The 19,309-nt window shown below is 48.0% G+C and overlaps 1 protein-coding gene across 3 annotated transcripts in view; it reads left to right on the top strand.

The window, feature by feature from the left end:
- Positions 1-301: 301 nt before the first annotated feature.
- PRMT5 (protein arginine methyltransferase 5) overlaps positions 302-19,309 on the top strand; it is a 38,775-nt gene continuing 19,767 nt past the window's right edge. For all 3 annotated transcript variants that reach the window (XM_085565512.1, XM_085565513.1, XM_085565511.1), the window contains exons 1-10: positions 302-430; positions 4,346-4,464; positions 6,552-6,637; positions 8,004-8,138; positions 9,578-9,687; positions 12,811-12,860; positions 13,742-13,905; positions 14,474-14,635; positions 16,959-17,036; positions 18,822-18,880. In XM_085565512.1, the coding sequence (XP_085421638.1) occupies positions 324-430; positions 4,346-4,464; positions 6,552-6,637; positions 8,004-8,138; positions 9,578-9,687; positions 12,811-12,860; positions 13,742-13,905; positions 14,474-14,635; positions 16,959-17,036; positions 18,822-18,880 (1,070 nt within the window). In that variant the 5' untranslated portion in view covers positions 302-323. The remainder of the gene's footprint in view (positions 431-4,345; positions 4,465-6,551; positions 6,638-8,003; positions 8,139-9,577; positions 9,688-12,810; positions 12,861-13,741; positions 13,906-14,473; positions 14,636-16,958; positions 17,037-18,821; positions 18,881-19,309) is intronic.

Raw genomic sequence — 19,309 nt, forward strand, 5'->3', positions numbered from 1 at the left:
CGTCCCCCTCTGTGTCCGCGTTGATTGACAACCGAGCCCGCGTTCCTATTGGCTGACAGCCCCCATGGGCGGGGTAACCCGCCACTCCCTTGACTGACAGCCGCCTCCGCGCTCTCATTGGCTGCGTTTTTCCCGCCTCCGCTGTGATTGACCGCTCTCCGCGCTCTCCCATTGGCTCCCCGCGATTTTTGTGGGCGGGCACAACGCTGCGCTGTGATTGACAACTGCTCCTCGTGTTCCTATTGGCTGCGCGGGAGGCGGGCTCGACGCTGATTGGCCGCCGCCTGAGGGGACGGGGGGTGAGCGGGAGCAGCGGCGCAGCCATGGCGGCGGGGCCGGGCGCGGCGGGCGCCGCTCGCGTCTCCTCAGGCCGGGACCTGAGCTGCGTGCCGGAGGTGGCGGGAGCGCTGGGGGCCGTGGCCAGGCAGGGGTGAGAGCGGAACCCCAAATCCCAAAAAAAAAACCCCAAAAATTCCAACGCGGGACCCCAAAAACCGAACCCCGAGCGCGCCTCGTGTTCCCAAAGGGGCCGGAGGGCGCGGGAGGTGCCCGGGTCCCCTCAGGGAACCCCAAAACCCCAAAAATTCCCTCTAGAAGCCCCAAAATTCCCTCAGGGAACACCGAAATCCCCAAAAATTCCCTCAGGGAGCCCCAAAATACCCAAAAATTCCCTCAGGGAACCCCAAAATCCCCAAAAATTCCCTCTAGGAGCCCCAAAATCCCCAAAAATTCCCTCAGGGAGCCCCAAAATACCCAAAAATTCCCTCAGGGAGCCCCAAAATCCCCAAAATTCCCTCAGGGAACCCCGAAATCCCCCAAAATTCCCTCAGGGAACCCCAAAATACTCCAAAATTCCCTCAGGGAACCCCAAAATACCCAAAAATTCCCTCAGGGAGCCTCAAAATCCCCAAAAATTCCCTCAGGGAACCCCAAAATCCCCAAAAATTCCCTCTAGGAGCCCCAAAATCCCCAAAAATTCCCTCAGGGAGCCCCAAAATCCCCAAAAATTCCCTCAGGGAACCCCAAAATACCCCAAAAATTTCCTCAGGGAGCCCCAAAATACCCAAAAATTCCCTCAGGGAACCCCAAAATCCCCAAAAATTCCCTCAGGGAACCCCAAAATACCCCAAAAATTTCCTCAGGGAGCCCCGAAATACCCAAAAATTCCCTCAGGGAACCCCAAAATCCCCAAAAATTCCCTCAGGGAACCCCAAAATCCCCAAAAATTCCCTCTAGGAGCCCCAAAATCCCCAAAAATTCCCTCTAGGAGCCCCGAAATCCCCAAAATTCCCTCAGGGAACCCCAAAATCCCCAAAAATTCCCTCAGGGAGCCCCAAAATCTCCAAAAATTCCCTCAGGGAGCCCCAAAATCCCCAAAAATTCCCTCTAGAAGCCCCAAAATTCCCTCAGGGAACCCCAAAATACCCAAAAATTCCCTCAGGGATCCCCGAAATCTCCAAAAATTCCCTCAGGGAGCCCCAAAATCCCCCAAAATTCCCTCTAGGAGCCCCGAAATCCCCAAAAATTCCCTCAGGGAACCCCAAAATCCCCCAAAATTCCCTCGGGGAGCCTCAAAATCCCCAAAAATTCCCTCAGGGAGCCCCAAAATACCCCAAAATTCCCTCTAGGAGCCCCGAAATCCCCAAAAATTCCCTCAGGGAACCCCAAAATCCCCAAAAATTCCCTCAGGGAGCCTCAAAATCCCCAAAAATTCCTTCAGGGAGCCCCAAAATCCCCAAAAATTCCCTCAGGAATCCCCAAAATTCCCCAAAAATTCCCTCAGGGAACCCCCAAATCCCCAAAAATTTCCTCAGGGAACCCCGAAATCCCCAAAAATTCCCTCAGGGAACCCCGAAATCCCCAAAAATTCCCTCAGAAATCCCCAAAATTCCCCAAAAATTCCCTCAGGGAGCCCAAAAATTCCCTCAGGGAGCCCTGAAATCCCCAAAAATTCCCTCAGGGAGCCCCGAAATCCCCAAAAATTCCCTCAGGAAACCCCGAAATCCCCAAAAATTCCCTCAGGGAACCCCGAAATCCCCAAAAATTCCCTCAGGGAGCCCCAAAATCCCCAAAATTCCCTCAGGGAGCCCCAAAATCCCCAAAAATTCCCTCTAGGAGCCCCGAAATCCCCAAAAATTCCCTCAGAGAGCCCCAAAATTCCCCAAATTTGCCCCAAATTCCCCTCAGAAATTCCCAAAGTTCTCCAAATTTGCCCCAAATTCCATCAGGAACCCCCAAATTCCCTCAGGGACCCCCAAAATTCCCCAAATTTGCCCCAAATTCCCCAAAATTTCCCAAGTTTGCCCCAAATTCCCCTGAGGGATCCCAAAATTCCCCAAATTTGCCCCAAATTCCCCAAAATTTCCCAAGTTTGCCCCAAATTCCCCTGAGGGATCCCAAAATTCCCCAAATTTGCCCCAAATTCCCCAAAATTCCCCAAATTTGCCCCAAATTCCCCTGAGGGATCCCCAAAATTCCCCAAATTTGCCCCAAATTCCCCAAAATTCCCCAAATTTGCCCCAAATTCCCCAAAATTCCCCAAATTTGCCCCAAATTCCCCCAAAATCTCCGGGATCCCCAAATCCCCTCAGGGATCCCCAAAGCAAAAAACAAATGTGCCCAGTTCAAACCAGTTCAAACCAGTAACTCCCAGTTCAAACCAGTAACTCCCAGTTTGCCCAGTCCATCCCACTTTGATCCCAGTCCGTCCCAGTTTGCCCAGTTCGGGTTCCCAGTTCCCTCCCAGTTCCTCCCAGTAACTCCCAGTAACTCCCAGTCCATCGCAGTTTGATCCCAGTCCCTCCCAGTTTACCCAGTTTGCATTCCCAGTCTGTCCCAGTTTGCCCAGTTGGGCTCCCAGTCCGTCCCAGTCCCTCCCAGTTTGCCCAGTTCGGGTTCCCAGTTCCCTCCCAGTTCCCTCCCAGTTCATCCCAGTCCATCCCAGTATAACCCAGTTCCTCCCAGTCCCTCCCAGTTCATCCCAGTCCATCCCAGTCCCTCCCAGTCCATCCCAGTTTGATCCCAGTTCCCTCCCAGTCCCTCCCAGTTCCCTCCCAGTCAATCCCAGTTCCCTCCCAGTCCATCCCAATTTGATCCCAGTTCCCTCCCAGTTCCCTCCCAGTTCATCCCAGTCCCTCCCAGTTTGATCCCAGTCCATCCCAGTCCTCTCCCAGTAACTCCCAGTCCCTCCCAGTTTACCCAGTTCGGTTCCCAGTCTCTCCCAGTTTGCCCGGTTGGGCTCCCAGTCCCTCCCAGTCCCTCCCAGTCCATCCCAGTCCATCCCAGTAACCCCAGTTTGGATTCCCAGTCCCTCCCAGTTCCCTCCCAGTTCATCCCAGTCCCTCCCAGTTTGTCCCAGTTCCCTCCCAGTCTCTCCCAGTCCATCCCAGTCCATCCCAGTCCATCCCAGTCCATCCCAGTAACCCCAGTTTGGATTCCCAGTCCCTCCCAGTTCCCTCCCAGTTCCTCCCAGTTCCCTCCCAGTTCCCTCCCAGTCCCTCCCAGTCCCTCCCAGTTTGATACCAGTCCATCCCAGTCCATCCCAGTTCCTCCCAGTCCCTCCCAGTTCCTCCCAGTAACTCCCAGTCCATCCCAGTTTGATCCCAGTCCCTCCCAGTCCCCTCCCAGTCCTTCCCAGTCCATCCCAGTTTGATCCCAGTCCCTCCCAGTTCCTCCCAGTCCCTCCCAGTCCCTCCCAGTCCCTCCCAGTCCCTCCCAGTTCCCTCCCAGTTCCCTCCCAGTCCCTCCCAGTCCCTCCCAGTTCCCTCCCAGTCCCTCCCAGTCCCTCCCAGTCCATCCCAGTTCCCTCCCAGTCCCTCCCAGTCCCTCCCAGTCCCTCCCAGTTCCCTCCCAGTCCCTCCCAGTCCCTCCCAGTCCCTCCCAGTTCCTCCCAGTCCCTCCCAGTATAAACCAGTTCCCTCCCAGTCCCTCCCAGTATAAACCAGTTCCCTCCCAGTCCCTCCCAGTCCCTCCCAGTCCCCTCCCAGTCCCTCCCAGTCCCTCCCAGTCCCTCCCAGTTCCTCCCAGTTCCCTCCCAGTCCCTCCCAGTCCCTCCCAGTCCCTCCCAGTCCATCCCAGTTCCCTCCCAGTCCCTCCCAGTCCATCCCAGTTTGATCCCAGTTCCCTCCCAGTTCATCCCAGTCCCTCCCAGTCCCTCCCAGTTCTCTCCCAGTCCCTCCCAGTTCCTCCCAGTAACTCCCAGTCCATCCCAGTTTGATCCCAGTCCCTCCCAGCCCCTCCCAGTCCATCCCAGTTTGATCCCAGTCCATCCCAGTCCCTCCCAGTTTGATCCCAGTCCCTCCCAGTCCCTCCCAGTTTGGCTTCCCAGTAATCCCAGTTTGCCCAGTTTCGATTTCCTGTGCCTGCCGCTCTTCCACCCTCGGCACCGCCGGGAATTCGCGGCGCCGCCGGCGCGGGACCGCCCGGGACCCCAGACCCGCTCCGACCTGGTGCTGGCCGGCCGCGGTGAGACTGGTTATACTGGTTTATACTGGTTTCTACTGGTTTGTACTGGGAGGGCATTTTGGGGCCATTTTGGGACAATTTTCAGGGATTTTGGGGCACTAAAAGGGTCAAAAATGGGGAAAAAATTGCTTTGAAGTCAGATTTTAGTATTGGTTTGGTACTGGTTTGTACTGGTTTATACTGGTTTGTACTGGTTTGGTACTGGGTTATACTGGTTCATACTGGGAGGGGATTTTGGGGCAATTTTTGGGGATTTTGGGGCACTAAAAGGGTCAAAAATGGGGAAAAATCGGCTCTAAAGTCAGGTTTTGGTATTGGTTTGGTACTGGTTTGTACTGGTTTGTACTGGTTTATACTGGTTTATACTGGTTTATACTGGGAGGGCATTTTGGGGCCATTTTGGGGCAATTTTCGGGGATTTTGGGGCACTAAAAGGGTCAAAAATGGGGAAAAATCAGATTTAAAGTCAGATTTTGGTACTGGTTTGTACTGGTTTATACTGGTTTGTACTGGGAGGGCATTTTGGGGTGAATTTGGGGCATTTTGGGTAAATTGGGAATTTTGGGGAAAATTTTGGGGAATTTTTAAATTAAATTTTGGGGTTAAATTTGGGGATTATGGGGGGAGTTTTGGGCTGAATTTGGGTGAATTTTGGGGTGAATTTTAGGGATTTTGGGGGTGAATTTGAGGGAATTTTGGGGTGAATTTGGGCTGAATTTTGGGGTGAATTTTAGGGATTTTGGGGGTGAATTTGAGGGAATTTGGAACGAATTTTGGGATAAACTTTGGGATGAATTTTGGGATAAATTTTGGGGTTTTGGGGTGAATTTTGGGATAAATTGGGGGGATTTTGGGGTGAAATTTGGGATAAATTTTGGGATAAATTTGGGATAAATTTTGGTATTTTGGGGTGAATTTTGGAGTGAATTTTGGGGATTTTGGTGTGTACTTTTGGGATAAATTTGAGGATTTTTGGGATAAATTTTGGGATAAATTTTGGAATTTTTCCAGACTGGAACACGCTGATCGTGGGGAAGCTCTTGGGGAATTTTGGGATAAATTTGGGATAATTTTGGGGTGAATTTGGGATAAATTTTGGGAATTTTCCAGAATGGAACACGCTGATCGTGGGGAAGCTCTTGGGGAATTTTGGGATAAATTTGGGATAAATTTTGGGATAAATTTGGGATAAATTTTGGGATAAATTTGGGATAATTTTTGGGATTTTGGGGTGAATTTTTGAGTGAATTTTGGGGATTTTGGTGTGTACTTTTGGGATAAATTTGAGGATTTTTGGGATAAATTTGGGATAAATTTTGGGATAAATTTGAGATAATTTTGGGATAAATTTGGGATAATTTTGGGATAATTTTGGGATAAATTTTGGGAATTTTCCAGACTGGAACACGCTGATCGTGGGGAAGCTCTTGGGGATAAATTTGGGATAAATTTGGGATAAATTTGGGATAAATTTGGGATAAATTTTGGGATTTTGGGGTGAATTCTTGAGTGAATTTTGGGGATTTTGGTGTGTACTTTTGGGATAAATTTGGGGATTTTTGGGATAAATTTTGGGATAAATTTTGGAATTTTTCCAGACTGGAACACGCTGATCGTGGGGAAGCTCTTGGGGAATTTTGGGATAAATTTGGGATAATTTTGGGGTGAATTTGGGATAAATTTTGGGAATTTTCCAGAATGGAACACGCTGATCGTGGGGAAGCTCTTGGGGAATTTTGGGATAAATTTGGGATAAATTTTGGGATAAATTTGGGATAAATTTTGGGATTTTGGGGTGAATTTTGGAGTGAATTCTGGGGATTTTGCTGTGTACTTTTGGGATAAATTTGGGGATTTTTGGGATAAATTTGGGATAAATTTGGGATAAATTTGGGATAAATTTTGGGATGAATTTGGGATAAATTTTGGGATGAATTTGGGATTAATTTGGGATAAATTTTGGGATAAATTTGGGATAAATTTGGGATAATTTTGAGATAATTTTGGGATAATTTTGGGATAAATTTTGGGATAAATTTGGGATAAATTTTGGGATAATTTTGGGATAAATTTTGGGAATTTTCCAGACTGGAACACGCTGATCGTGGGGAAATTGTCGCCCTGGATCCGCCCGGATTCGCCCCTGGAGCACGTCCGAAAAAACTCCCAAAAAGTAAAATTTGGGCAATTTTGGGGATTTTGGGACAATTTGGAGAATTTTTGGGCAATTTTTGTTTGGAATTTTGGGGATTTTGTGGAATTGTAAGGGGATTTTTGGGGAATTTTTGGGAATTTGAGGAAATTTAACGGGATTTTGAGAGAACGTTTTGGGAATTTTTAGGAACTTTGTGGGATTTTTGAGGGGAATTTTGGGGCATTTTTGGGGTTTTGGGGGAATTTTTTGGATTTTGTGGAATTTTGAGGGGATTTGGTGGAATTTTTGGGAATTTGGGGGATTTTGAAGGGAATTTTCAGGGGATTTGGTGGAATTTTTGGGAATTTGGGGGATTTTGAAGGGAATTTTGGGGAATTTGGGGAGTTTTGGAGAGTTTGTGGAATGTTGAAGGGGATTTTTGGGAATTTTGGGGAATTTTGGGAATTCTGGGACAATTTTGGGCATCAGGACGGGGATTTTGGGCCGGATTTTGACAGATTTGAGGTGAAATTCCTCATTTTTCCTCGTTTTTGAGCAGAATTTTTTTGTGAATTTGGGGATTTTTTGGTGTCTGGCACCGGGAATTTGGAATTTTGGAATTTTGGGGTGGAATTTGGCTGAAATTTTTGAATTTTGCCCAAATCTAGTTGCATTTTTTATGGAATTTCTGGGACTTTTTGCGGGTTTGGATGGGATTTTTTGGGGAATTTTGGGGATTTTTTTGGGAATTTCGGGGATTTTTTTGGGAATCTCGGGATTTTTCGGTGTCTGGCGCCGGGAATTTGGAATTTTGGAATTTTGGGGTGGAATTTGCCTGAAAATTTTGAATTTTGCCCAAATCTGGTTGCATTTTTTATGGAATTTCTGGGACTTTTTGCGGGTTTGGATGGGATTTTTTGGGGAATTTTGGGGATTTTTTGGGAATTTCGGGGATTTTTTGGGGAATTTCGGGAATTTTTTTGGGAATCTCGGGATTTTTCGGTGTCTGGCGCCGAGAATTTGGGATTTTGGGATGAAATTTGGGTTTTTTTCCCTCCAAGACGAGGATTTTGAGCTGAATTTTGACAGATTTGGGCTGAAACTCTTGAATTTTGCTCAAATCTGGTCGCATTTTTTTTTAATATTTTTTTGGGGTTTTTTTTTTTTGGAATTTCAGCATTTTTTGTGGCGAAATTTTGGGAATTCTGAGACAATTTTGGCCATCAGGACGGCGATTTTGCGGCCAGATTTTGACAGATTCCAGCTGAAATTCCTCATTTTTCCTCGTTTTCGAGCGGGATTTTTTGCTGAATTTGGGGATTTTTCGGTGCCTGGCGGCGGGAATTCGATAATTTCGGAATTTTGGGGTGGATTTTGGGGTGATTTCGGGCGGTTTTGGGCGCAGGCGCTGCGGCAGGAGCTGGATTTCGGCGCCTACCTGGGCCTGGCCGCTCACCTGGTGCCCCTCAGGGGGCGCCACAACCCCAACCTGGCCCGGGGGCTGAGCGCCCACCTGCACAGCGGCCACCACGCCACCCAGGTACTGGTTTGTACTGGTTTATACTGGGAGGGACTGGGAGGGGAAAAAACGGGGAAAAAACGGGAAAAAACGGGGGAAAAATGCGAAAAAACGGCGAAGAAAGGGTTAAAAATGGGTTAAAAATGGGGAAGAAAGGGTTAAAAATGGGAAGGAAAGGGTTAAAATGGCGGGATTTGGTACTGGTTTGGTACTGGTTTATACTGGTTTATACTGGGAGGGACTGGGAGGGGAAAAAACGGGGGAAAAATGCGAAAAAACGGTGAAGAAAGGGTTAAAAATGGGTTAAAAATGGGGAAGAAAGGGTTAAAAATGGGGAAGAAAGGGTTAAAATGGCGGGATTTGGTACTGGTTTGGACTGGTTTATACTGGTTTGGACTGGTTTGGACTGGGAGGGGAAAAAATGGCGGAAAAACGGGGGAAAACGGTGAAAAAACGGGGAAAAAATGCGAAAAAATGGCGAAGAAAGGGTTAAAAATGGGTTAAAAATGGGGAAGAAAGGGTTAAAATGGCGGGATTTGGTACTGGTTTATACTGGTTTGTACTGGTTTATACTGGTTTGGACTGGGAGGGACTGGGAGGGGAAAAAACGGGGGAAAACGGGAAAAAATGGGGAAAAAACGGGGAAAAAATGCGAAAAAACGGCGAAGAAAGGGTTAAAAATGGGTTAAAAATGGGGAAGAAAGGGTTAAAATGGCGGGATTTGGTACTGGTTTGGACTGGTTTATACTGGTTTGGACTGGGAGGGACTGGGAGGGGAAAAAACGGGAAAAAACGGGGAAAAAATGCGAAAAAATGGTGAAGAAAGGGTTAAAAATGGGTTAAAAATGGGGAAGAAAGGGTTAAAATGGCGGGATTTGGTACTGGTTTGGACTGGTTTGGACTGGTTTGGACTGGTTTATACTGGGAGGGACTGGGAGGGGAAAAAACGGGGAAAAAATGCGAAAAAACGGTGAAGAAAGGGTTAAAAATGGGGAAGAAAGGGTTAAAAATGGGAAGGAAAGGGTTAAAATGGCGGGATTTGGTACTGGTTTGGACTGGTTTGGACTGGTTTATACTGGTTTGGTACTGGGAGGGACTGGGAGGGGAAAAAACGGGGAAAAAACGGTGAAAAAACGGGGAAAAAATGTGAAAAAACAGGGAAAAAAGGGTTAAAAATGGGTTAAAAATGGGAGTGTTTGGTACTGGTCCATACTGGTCCATACTGGTTTATACTGGTCCATACTGGTTTATACTGGTCCGTACTGGTCCATACTGTTCCATACTGGTCCATACCGGTCCATACCGGTCCATACCGGTCCATACCAGTCCATACTGGTTTATACTGGTCCAAACTGGTGGGCACTGGTCAGTACTGGTTTATACTGGTCCAAACTGGTCCATACCGGTCCATACCGGTCCGTACTGGTTTATACTGGTCCAAACTGGTGGGCACTGGTCAGTTCTGGGTCCAGGTGCCGCTGGTGCCCCCCGAGGATTCCCGCGATGACGTCATCGGGAACGAGGCCCCGCCCCCAGCCGGGGGGGGCGACGAGGAGAACACGTGGGAGTGGTGAGGAAACGGGGAGAAAAAGCGGGATTTTGGGAAAATCGGGGAAAAATGGGGAAAATGGGGAAAAAACGGGGAAAAAAACGGGGATTTGGGGAAAAATGGGGAAAAACGGGGAAAAAACGGGGAGAAAAAGGGGAAAAACTGGAAAAATGGGGAGTTTGGGAAAAATGGGGAAAAACGGGGAAAAATGGGGAAAAAACGGGGATTTGGGAAAAAACGGGGAAAAAACGGGGAAAAATGGGGAAAAAACAGGGAAAAACGGGGAAAAACGGGGAGAAAAAGCGGGATTTTGGGAAAAACGGGGAAAAACGGGGAGAAAACGGGGAGAAAAAGCGGGATTTTGGGAAAAACGGGGAAAAACGGGGAGAAAACGGGGAAAAACGGGGAGAAAACGGGGAAAAAACGGGGAGAAAACGGGGAAAAAACGGGGATTTGGGGAAAAATGGGGAGAAAAATGGGGATTTTGGGAAAAACGGGGAAAAAACGGGGAGAAAAAGGGGGATTTTGGGAAAAATGGGGAAAAACGGGGAGAAAACGGGGAGAAAAAGGGGGATTTTGGGAAAAAATGGGGAGAAACGGGGAGAAAATGGGGAAAAAACGGGGAAAAAACGGGGATTTGGGGAAAAAACGGGGGAAAAATGGGGAAAAAACGGGGATTTGGGGAAAAAACGGGGGAAAACGGGGAAAAAACGGGGATTTTGGGAAAAAATGGGGAAAAAACGGGGATTTTGGGAAAAATGGGGAAAAAACGGGGAGAAAAACGGGGAAAAACGGGGATTTTGGGAAAAATGGGGAGAAACGGGGAGAAAACGGGGATTTTGGGAAAAACGGGGAGAAACGGGGAAAAGACGGGGATTTTGGGAAAAATGGGGAAAAAACGGGGAAAAAACGGGGGAAAAACTGGGATTTTGGGAAAAAATGGGGAGAAAAACGGGGATTTTGGGAAAGAACGGGGAAAAAATGGGGAAAAAACAGGGATTTTGGGAAAAATGGGGGAAAAACGGGGATTTTGGGAAAAATGGGGAAAAAACGGAGAAAAACGGGGATTTTGGGAAAAACGGGGAGAAAACGGGGATTTTGGGAAAAAATGGGGGAAAACGGGGAAAAAACGGGGATTTTGGGAAAAAACGGGGAAAAATGGGGAAAAAATGGGGAAAAAACGGGTATTTTCGGAAAAATGGGGGAAAAACGGGGATTTTGGGAAAAAATGGGGAAAAAATGGGGAGTTTGGGAAAAACGGGGGAAAAAATGGGGAAAAAACGGGGATTTGGGAAAAAATGGGGAGAAAAACGGGGATTTGGGAAAAAATGGGGAAAAAATAGGGATTTGGGGAAAAATGGGAATTTTGGGAAAAAGCAGGGGAAAATGGAGGAAAAAAAGGATTTTGGGAAAAAATTGAGGAAAAATGGGGATTTTTGGAAAAACTGGGAAAAACAGAAAAAAAATTAAGATTTTCAGAAAAATTGGGGGAAAAATGGGGATTTTGGGAAAAACAGGGGGAAATGGGGGGAAAAACGGGGATTCTGGGGAAAATGGGGAAAAAATGGGGAAAAATGGGAATTTTGGGAAAAAGTGGGGGAAAATGGGAAAAAACTGATGATTTTGGAAAAAAATAGAGGAAAAATTGGGATTTTGGGAAAAAACGGGGAAAAATGGGAGGAAAACGGGGATTTTGGGGAAAATGGGAAAAACTTGGGATTGTGGGGGAAAATGGGGTAAAAAAACAGGATTTTGGGAAAAACGGGGAAAAAATGCGGAAAAATGAGGAAAACGGGGATTTTGGGAAAAACGGGGAAAAGTGAGGGAAAAAACGGGGAAAAATGGGAATTTTGGAAGGGGAAATGGAAATTTTGGGGGGAAAAATGGGAATTGTGGTGGGAAAAATGAGGGAAAATGGGAATTTGGAGGAAAAAAATAATTTTGGGGAGGAAAAATGGGGATTTTGGGAGCAAATCAGGAAAAATGGGGATTTTTGGGGAAGAACCGGGAATTTGGGGAAAAAACGGGGAAAAAAAGGAGCAGTGAGGAAAAACAGGAAAAAAAACCAGGAATTTGGGGGAAAAAAGCATTTTTATTTTGGGGTGTGTTTAGGGGATTTTGGGGTGATTTTGGGCTGGATTTTTGGGTGATTTTAGGGTGATTTTTGGGTTATTTTGGGCTGATTTTGGGTTGATTTTGGGGCATTTTTGGGCTGTATTTTGGGGTGACTTTGGGCTGTATTTTGGGGTCATTTTGGGCAGATTTTGGGGTGATTTTGGGCTGATTTTGGGCTGATTTGGGGCAGATTTGTGCTGATTTTGGGTGATTTTGGGGTGATGTTGGGGTGATTTGGGGTGATTTTATGGTGATTTTGGGATGATTTTGGGGTAATTTTGTGCTGATTTTGGATGATTTTGGCTGATTTTGGCTGATTTTTGGGGTGATTTTTGTGATTTTGGGTGATTTTTTGTGATTTTGGGTGATTTTGGGTGATTTTGGGTGATTTTTGGGGTGATTTTGGGTGATTTTGGCTGATTTGAGGTGATTTATGCTGATTTTGGCTGATTTTTGGGTGATTTTGGGTGATTTTGTGCAGATTTTGCGTGATTTTGGCTGATTTTGGCTGATTTGGGGGTGATTTTGGGTGATTTGTGCAGATTTTGGGTGATTTTGGCTGATTTTGGCTGATTTTTGGGGTGATTTTGGCTGATTTTGGCTGATTTTTTGTGATTTTGGGGTGATTTTGGGCTGATTTTGGCTGATTTTTGGGGTGATTTTGGGTGATTTTGGCTGATTTTGGGTGATATTGGCTGATTTATGCTGATTTGTGCTGATTTTTGGAGTGATTTTGGGTGATTTTTTGTGATTTTTGGGGTGATTTTGGCTGATTTTGGGTGATTTTGGCTGATTTTGTGCTGATTTTGGCTGATTTTTGGGGTGATTTTGGGTGATTTTGGGTGATTTGTGCAGATGTTTGGCTGATTTTGGGTGATTTTGGGTGATTTTGGGTGATTTTTGGGCTGATTTTGGCTGATTTTGGGTGATTTTTTGTGATTTTTGGGGTGATTTTGGGTGATTTTGGGTGATTTTTTGTGATTTTTGGGGTGATTTGGGGTGATTTTGGGTGCGTTTCCCTCCCCTCAGGTGGCACAACTTCCGCACCCTCCTGGACTACAACAAGCGGGTGGCGCTCGGTGAGGGCGGGGCCAAACCCGAAAGGGGCGGGGCTTGGACTGAAAGGGGCGGGGCTTGGCCTGAAAGGGGCGGGGCTTGGCCTGAAAGGGGTGGGGCCAAACATGGGGGCGGGGCTTGGCCCGAAAGGGGCGGGGCTTGGCCCGAAAGGGGCGGGGCTTGGCCCGAAAGGGGCGGGGCTTGGACTGAAGGGGGCGGGGCTTGGCCTGAAAGGGGCGGGGCTTGGCCTGAAAGGGGCGGGGCTTGGCTCGAAAGGGGCAGGGCTTAGCCCGAAAGGGGCGGGGCTTGGCCCGAAAGGGGCGGGGCTTGGACTGAAAGGGGCGGGGCTTGGACTGAAAGGGGCGGGGCTTGGACTGAAAGGGGCGGGGCTTGGCCCGAAATGGGCGGGGCCAAAACCCGGGGCGGGGCTTAGCCTGAAAGGGGGCGTGGCCTCACCTCAGGGGGCGTGGCTTCAGCAAAAGGGGTGGGGCTGGCTTGTACTGGTTTGTACTGGTTTAGATGGGATTTTACTGGTTTGAACTGGTTTAGATTGGGGTTTAACCAGTTTGTACTGGTTTAGATTGGGGTTTTACTGGTTTATACTGGTTTGTACTGGTTTATACTGGTTTATACTGGTCTATATCAGTTTATATGGGGTTTTACTGGTCCATACTGGTCTATACTGGTCTATACTGGTCTATACTGGTTTATACTGGTTTATACTGGTTTGTACTGGTTCCAGCCCTGGAGTTGGGCCCGGACCTGCCCTCCCCCGCGGCCCTGACTGGTTTATACTGGTTTATACTGGTCTATACCAGTTTATATGGGGTTTTACTGGTATATACTGGTCTATACTGGTTTTTACTGGTTTATACTGGTTTATACTGGTTTGTACTGGTTTCAGCCCTGGAGCTGGGCCCGGACCTGCCCTCCCCCGCGGCCCTGGCGCGCTGGCTGGGCGAACCCGTGCGCGCCGCCTTCCTCCCCACCCGCCTCTTCCTCACCAACAAGAAAGGGTTCCCCGTGCTGGCCCGCGGCCACCAGCGCCTGCTGGGCCAGCTGCTCAAGGTACTGGTTTATACTGGTTTGTACTGGGAGGGACCGGGAGGGGGAAAACGGGGGAAAAACGGGGGAAAAACGGCGAAAAACGGGCAAAAAACGGGTGAGGAATGGGGAGGAAAGGGTTAAAAAAGGTTAATAAAGGGTTAAAAAGGGGATTTGGGGGTTACTGGTTTATACTGGGAGGGACTGGTTTGTACTGGTTTGGAGTGGGAGGGACTGGGACAAACTGGGAGGGACCGGGAGGGGGAAAAAATGGCGGAAAATGGGCAAAAAATGGGTGAGAAATGGGGAGGAAAGGGTTAAAAATGGGTTAAATGGGGATTTGGGGTTACTGGTTTGGACTGGTTTGTACTGGTTTATACTGGGAGGGACTGGTTTGTACTGGTTTGGACTGGGAGGGACTGGGAGGGACTGGGAGTGGGTTCATACTGGTTTATACTGGTTTATACTGGTTTACATGTGTTTCTATGGGTATTTTTCACTGTTTATCACTCTATACTGGTCCATACTGGTCCATACTGGTTTATACTGGTCCATACTGGTTTATACTGGTTTATACTGGTTTCCCCCCCAGCTGGACGTGCAGATCATCGTGCAGGGCGCCCCCCGGCACGGCGGCCGCCCCCTGGCCGCGTACCTGCAGTACCTGGAGCACCTGGGCCAGCACCGCCCGCCGCCCTCGGCCTACGAGCTGTACGCCCGCGGCTACGAGGATTACCTGCAGAGCCCGCTCCAGGTGGGACCAGTTCAGACCAGTTCAAACCAGTAACCTCCCAGTGACCCCCCCAGTACAGCCCAGTGACCTCCCAGTACAGCCCAGTAACCAAAAACCCCAAACCAGTAACCAAAACCCCAAACCAGTAACTCCCAGTAACTCCCAGTAACGAGGATTACCTGCAGAGCCCGCTCCAGGTGGGACCAGTTCAGACCAGTTCAAACCAGTAACCCACTGGGAACCCCCCCAGTACAGCCCAGTAACCAAAAACCCCAAACCAGTAACCAGAACCCCAAACCAGTAACCAAAAACCCCAAACCAGTAACTCCCAGTAACGAGGATTACCTGCAGAGCCCGCTCCAGGTGGGACCAGTTCAGACCAGTTCAAACCAGTAACCTCCCAGTGACCCCCCCAGTACAGCCCAGTGACCTCCCAGTACAGCCCAGTAACCAAAAACCCCAAACCAGTAACTCCCAGTAACCAAAAACCCCAAACCAGTAACCAAAACCCCCAAACCAGTAACTCCCAGTAACTCCCAGTAACGAGGATTACCTGCAGAGCCCGCTCCAGGTGGGACCAGTTCAGACCAGTTCAAACCAGTAACCCACTGGGAACCCCCCCAGTACAGCCCAGTAACCAAAAACCCCAAACCAGTAACCAAAAACCCCAAACCAGTAACCAAAAACCCCAAACCAGTAACTCCCAGTAACTCCCAGTAACTCCCAGTAACGAGGATTACCTGCAGAGCCCGCTCCAGGTGGGACCAGTTCAGACCAGTTCAAACCAGTAACCTCCCAGTGACCCCCCCAGTACAGCCCAGTGACCTCCCAGTACAGCCCAGTAACCAAAAACCCCAAACCAGTAACCAAAAACCCCAAACCAGTAACTCCCAGTAACTCCCAGTAACGAGGATTACCTGCAGAGCCCGCTCCAGGTGGGACCAGTTCAGACCAGTTCAAACCAGTAACCCACTGGGAACCCCCCCAGTAACCTCCCAGTAACTCCCAGTAACCAAAAACCCCAAACCAGTAACCAAAACCCCAAACCAGTAACTCCCAGTAACTCCCAGTAACGAGGATTACCTGCAGAGCCCGCTCCAGGTGAGACCAGTTCAGACCAGTTCAAACCAGTAACCCACTGGGAACCCCCCCAGTACAGCCCAGTGACCTCCCAGTACAGCCCAGTAACCAAAACCCCCAAACCAGTAACCAAAACCCCAAACCAGTAACTCCCAGTAACCCCAAAACCCCTCCCAGTCCATCCCAGTTTGGTCCCAGTTTGGTCCCAGTTTGATCCCAGTCCATCCCAGTCCATCCCAGTCCATCCCAGTCCATCCCAGTCCATCCCAGTCCATCCCAGTTTGGTCCCAGTCCATCCCAGTTTGATCCCAGTTTGATCCCAGTCCATCCCAGTCCATCCCAGTCCATCCCAGTTTCGTCCCAGTTTGGTCCCAGTTCATCCCAGTCCATCCCAGTCCATCCCAGTTTGATCCCAGTCCATCCCAGTCCATCCCAGTCCATCCCAGTTTGATCCCAGTTTGGTCCCAGTCCATCCCAGTTTGGTCCCAGTCCATCCCAGTCCATCCCAGTCCATCCCAGTTTGATCCCAGTCCATCCCAGTCCATCCCAGTTTGGTCCCAGTCCATCCCAGTCCATCCCAGTCCATCCCAGTTTGATCCCAGTCCATCCCAGTCCATCCCAGTTTGATCCCAGTCCATCCCAGTCCATCCCAGTTTGGTCCCAGTCCATCCCAGTTCGGTCCCAGTCCATCCCAGTCCATCCCAGTTTGATCCCAGTCCATCCCAGTCCATCCCAGTCCATCCCAGTTTGATTTTTGGGATAATTGCAGCTGAGTTTTTGGTGAATTTTGGGGTAAATTTGGGGGATTTGGGGTTAAATTTTGGGTGAATTTTTAATGAAATTTTGGGTGAATTTTTAATGAAATTTTGGGTGAATTTTTAATGAAATTTTGGGTGAATTTTTTGTGAATTTTTTGTGAATTTTGGGGTGAATATCGAGTTAAATTTTGGGTGAATTTGGGGTGAAATTTTGGGTGAAATTTGGGGTGAATTTTTTGTGAATTTCAAGTTAATTTTTGGGTGATTTTTGGGTTAAATTTGGGTGAATTTTGGGGTGAATTTTGGGTCAATTTTTAGTGAATTTTGGGGTAAATCTGGACGAATTTGGGGTGAATTTTTGATGAATTACGAGTTAAATTTTGGATTAATTTTGGGTTAAATTTGGGCGAATTTCGGGGTGAATTTTTTGTGAATTGTGGGTCAATTTTTGGTGAATTTGGGGTGAAATTTTGGGTGAAATTTGGGTGATTTTGGGCAAATTTCAGCCGCTGATGGACAACCTGGAGTCGCAGACGTACGAGGTGTTCGAGAAGGATCCCATCAAGTACTGCCAGTACCAGCAGGTGCCTCATTTGCATCTCATTTGCATAGCTAATCCCTCCTTCCCCACAATCCCATCAAGTACTGCCAGTACCAGCAGGTGCCTCATTTGCATCTCATTTGCATCTCATTTGCATAGCCAATCCCCTCCTTCCCCGCGATCCCATCAAGTGCTGCCAGTACCAGCAGGTGCCTCATTTGCATCTCATTTGCATAGCCAAACCCTCCTTCCCCACGATCCCATCAAGTGCTTCCAGTATCAGCAGGTGTGGCCTCATTTGCATCTCATTTGCATAGCCAAACACTCATTCCCCACGATCCCATCAAGTACTGCCAGTACCAGCAGGTGCCTCATTTGCATCTCATTTGCATAGCCAAACCCTCCTTCCCCACGATCCCATCAAGTGCTTCCAGTATCAGCAGGTGTGGCCTCATTTGCATCTCATTTGCATAGCCAATCCCCTCTTTCCCCACAATCCCATCAAGTACTGCCAGTACCAGCAGGTGCCTCATTTGCATCTCATTTGCATAACCAATCCCCTCCTTCCCCACGATCCCATCAAGTGCTTCCAGTATCAGCAGGTGTGGCCTCATTTGCATCTCATTTGCATAGCCAAACCCTCCTTCCCCACGATCCCATCAAGTACTGCCAGTACCAGCAGGTGTGGCCTCATTTGAATCTCATTTGCATAGCCAATCCCCTCCTTCCCCACGATCCCATCAAGTACTGCCAGTACCAGCAGGTGCCTCATTTGCATCTCATTTGCATCTCATTTGCATAGCCAATCCCCTCCTTCCCCACGATCCCATCAAGTGCTTCCAGTATTAGCAGGTGTGGCCTCATTTGCATCTCATTTGCATAGCCAAACCCTCCTTCCCCACCATCCCATCAAGTACTGCCAGTACCAGCAGGTGCCTCATTTGCATCTCATTTGCATAACCAATCCCCTCCTTCCCCGTCATTTCCCCCATTTCTCCATTACCTTTAACCCTTATTTGCATATTCATTGGGCTAATTTGCATGGACACGCCCTTCCCACCTTTCATGTAGTTTGAACCAATTCTCCCTTAGTTTGCATAAATTAATCAGCGAATTATGCAAATTAACCTGTGCCATAAATGGGTTATGAAGTGGCTGGCATAATTTTAAAGTTCATTTGCATAATTCCCGGATTTGCATGAATTAACCAGTGATTTGCATGGGTTAATTTGTGATTAGCATAAATCGATTAGTGGCTCGCACAAATTAGTGATTTGCATAGCTTAAATAGAAATTTGCATAATTGGTTTGCATGTATCGTTTGGTGCTTTCCATAAATTAATTGATTTGTCTCGTTTTATTTATGGCACGCGTTAATTTGGTGCTAATTTGCATAAACGGCCTTAATTGCAATCTGGTCACATATTAATTAGCTTACCTGCTTTATAATTGCCTCATTTGCATAGGACTGGTTTATTTACTCTGGTATGGTCTCAATTTGCATTAAGGTACATGATTTGCATAAAATTAGCATAAATATGGTTGAAAATCTTAATTTGCATAGCCCCGCCCATCTTTTGGGGCGATTCAAGCTACCTGCAGATCTAATTTGCATAACAGCGCTTCTAATTTGCATGAAGCATATTTGATTTGCATGTAGGTGTTCCTAATTTACATACACGGACCGTTAATTTGCATAATAAGGCCAGGATAGGCTTTGGTGCTTTCCTAATTTGCATAATCGCAGCCTAATTAACACCACCAGGTGGGTGTGGGGTGTTTGGGTGTTGTTGCACCCCCTCATTTGCATAAATTTGCATAATTCCAGGCCATCTTCAAGTGCCTCCAGGACCGGGTCCCCGAGGGGGAGCGGGAGACGAACGTGCAGTGAGTGCCCAAAATCCTCGGATTTCACCCCAAAATTCACCCAAAATTCACCCCAAAATCCTCGGATTTCACCCCAAAATTCACCCCGAAATTCACCCCAAAATCCACGGATTTCACCTCAAAATTCACCCCAAAATCCTCGGATTTCACCCCAAAATTCACCCCGAAATTTACCCCAAAATCCTCGGATTTCACCCCAAAATTCACCCCAAAATCCTCGGATTTCACCCCAAAATTCACCCCAAAATCCTCGGATTTCACCCCAAAATTCACCCCAAAATCCTCGGATTTCACCCCAAAATTCACCCCAAAATCCTCGGATTTCACCCCGAAATTCACCCCGAAATTCAGCCCAAAATCCTCGGATTTCACCCCAAAATTCACCCCGAAATTCAGCCCAAAATCCTCGGATTTCACCCCAAAATTCAC

Source organism: Lonchura striata, chromosome 36, assembly GCF_050655825.1.
Source record: "Lonchura striata isolate lonStrDom1 chromosome 36, ASM5065582v1, whole genome shotgun sequence".
NCBI classification, from domain to species: Eukaryota; Metazoa; Chordata; class Aves; order Passeriformes; family Estrildidae; genus Lonchura; species Lonchura striata.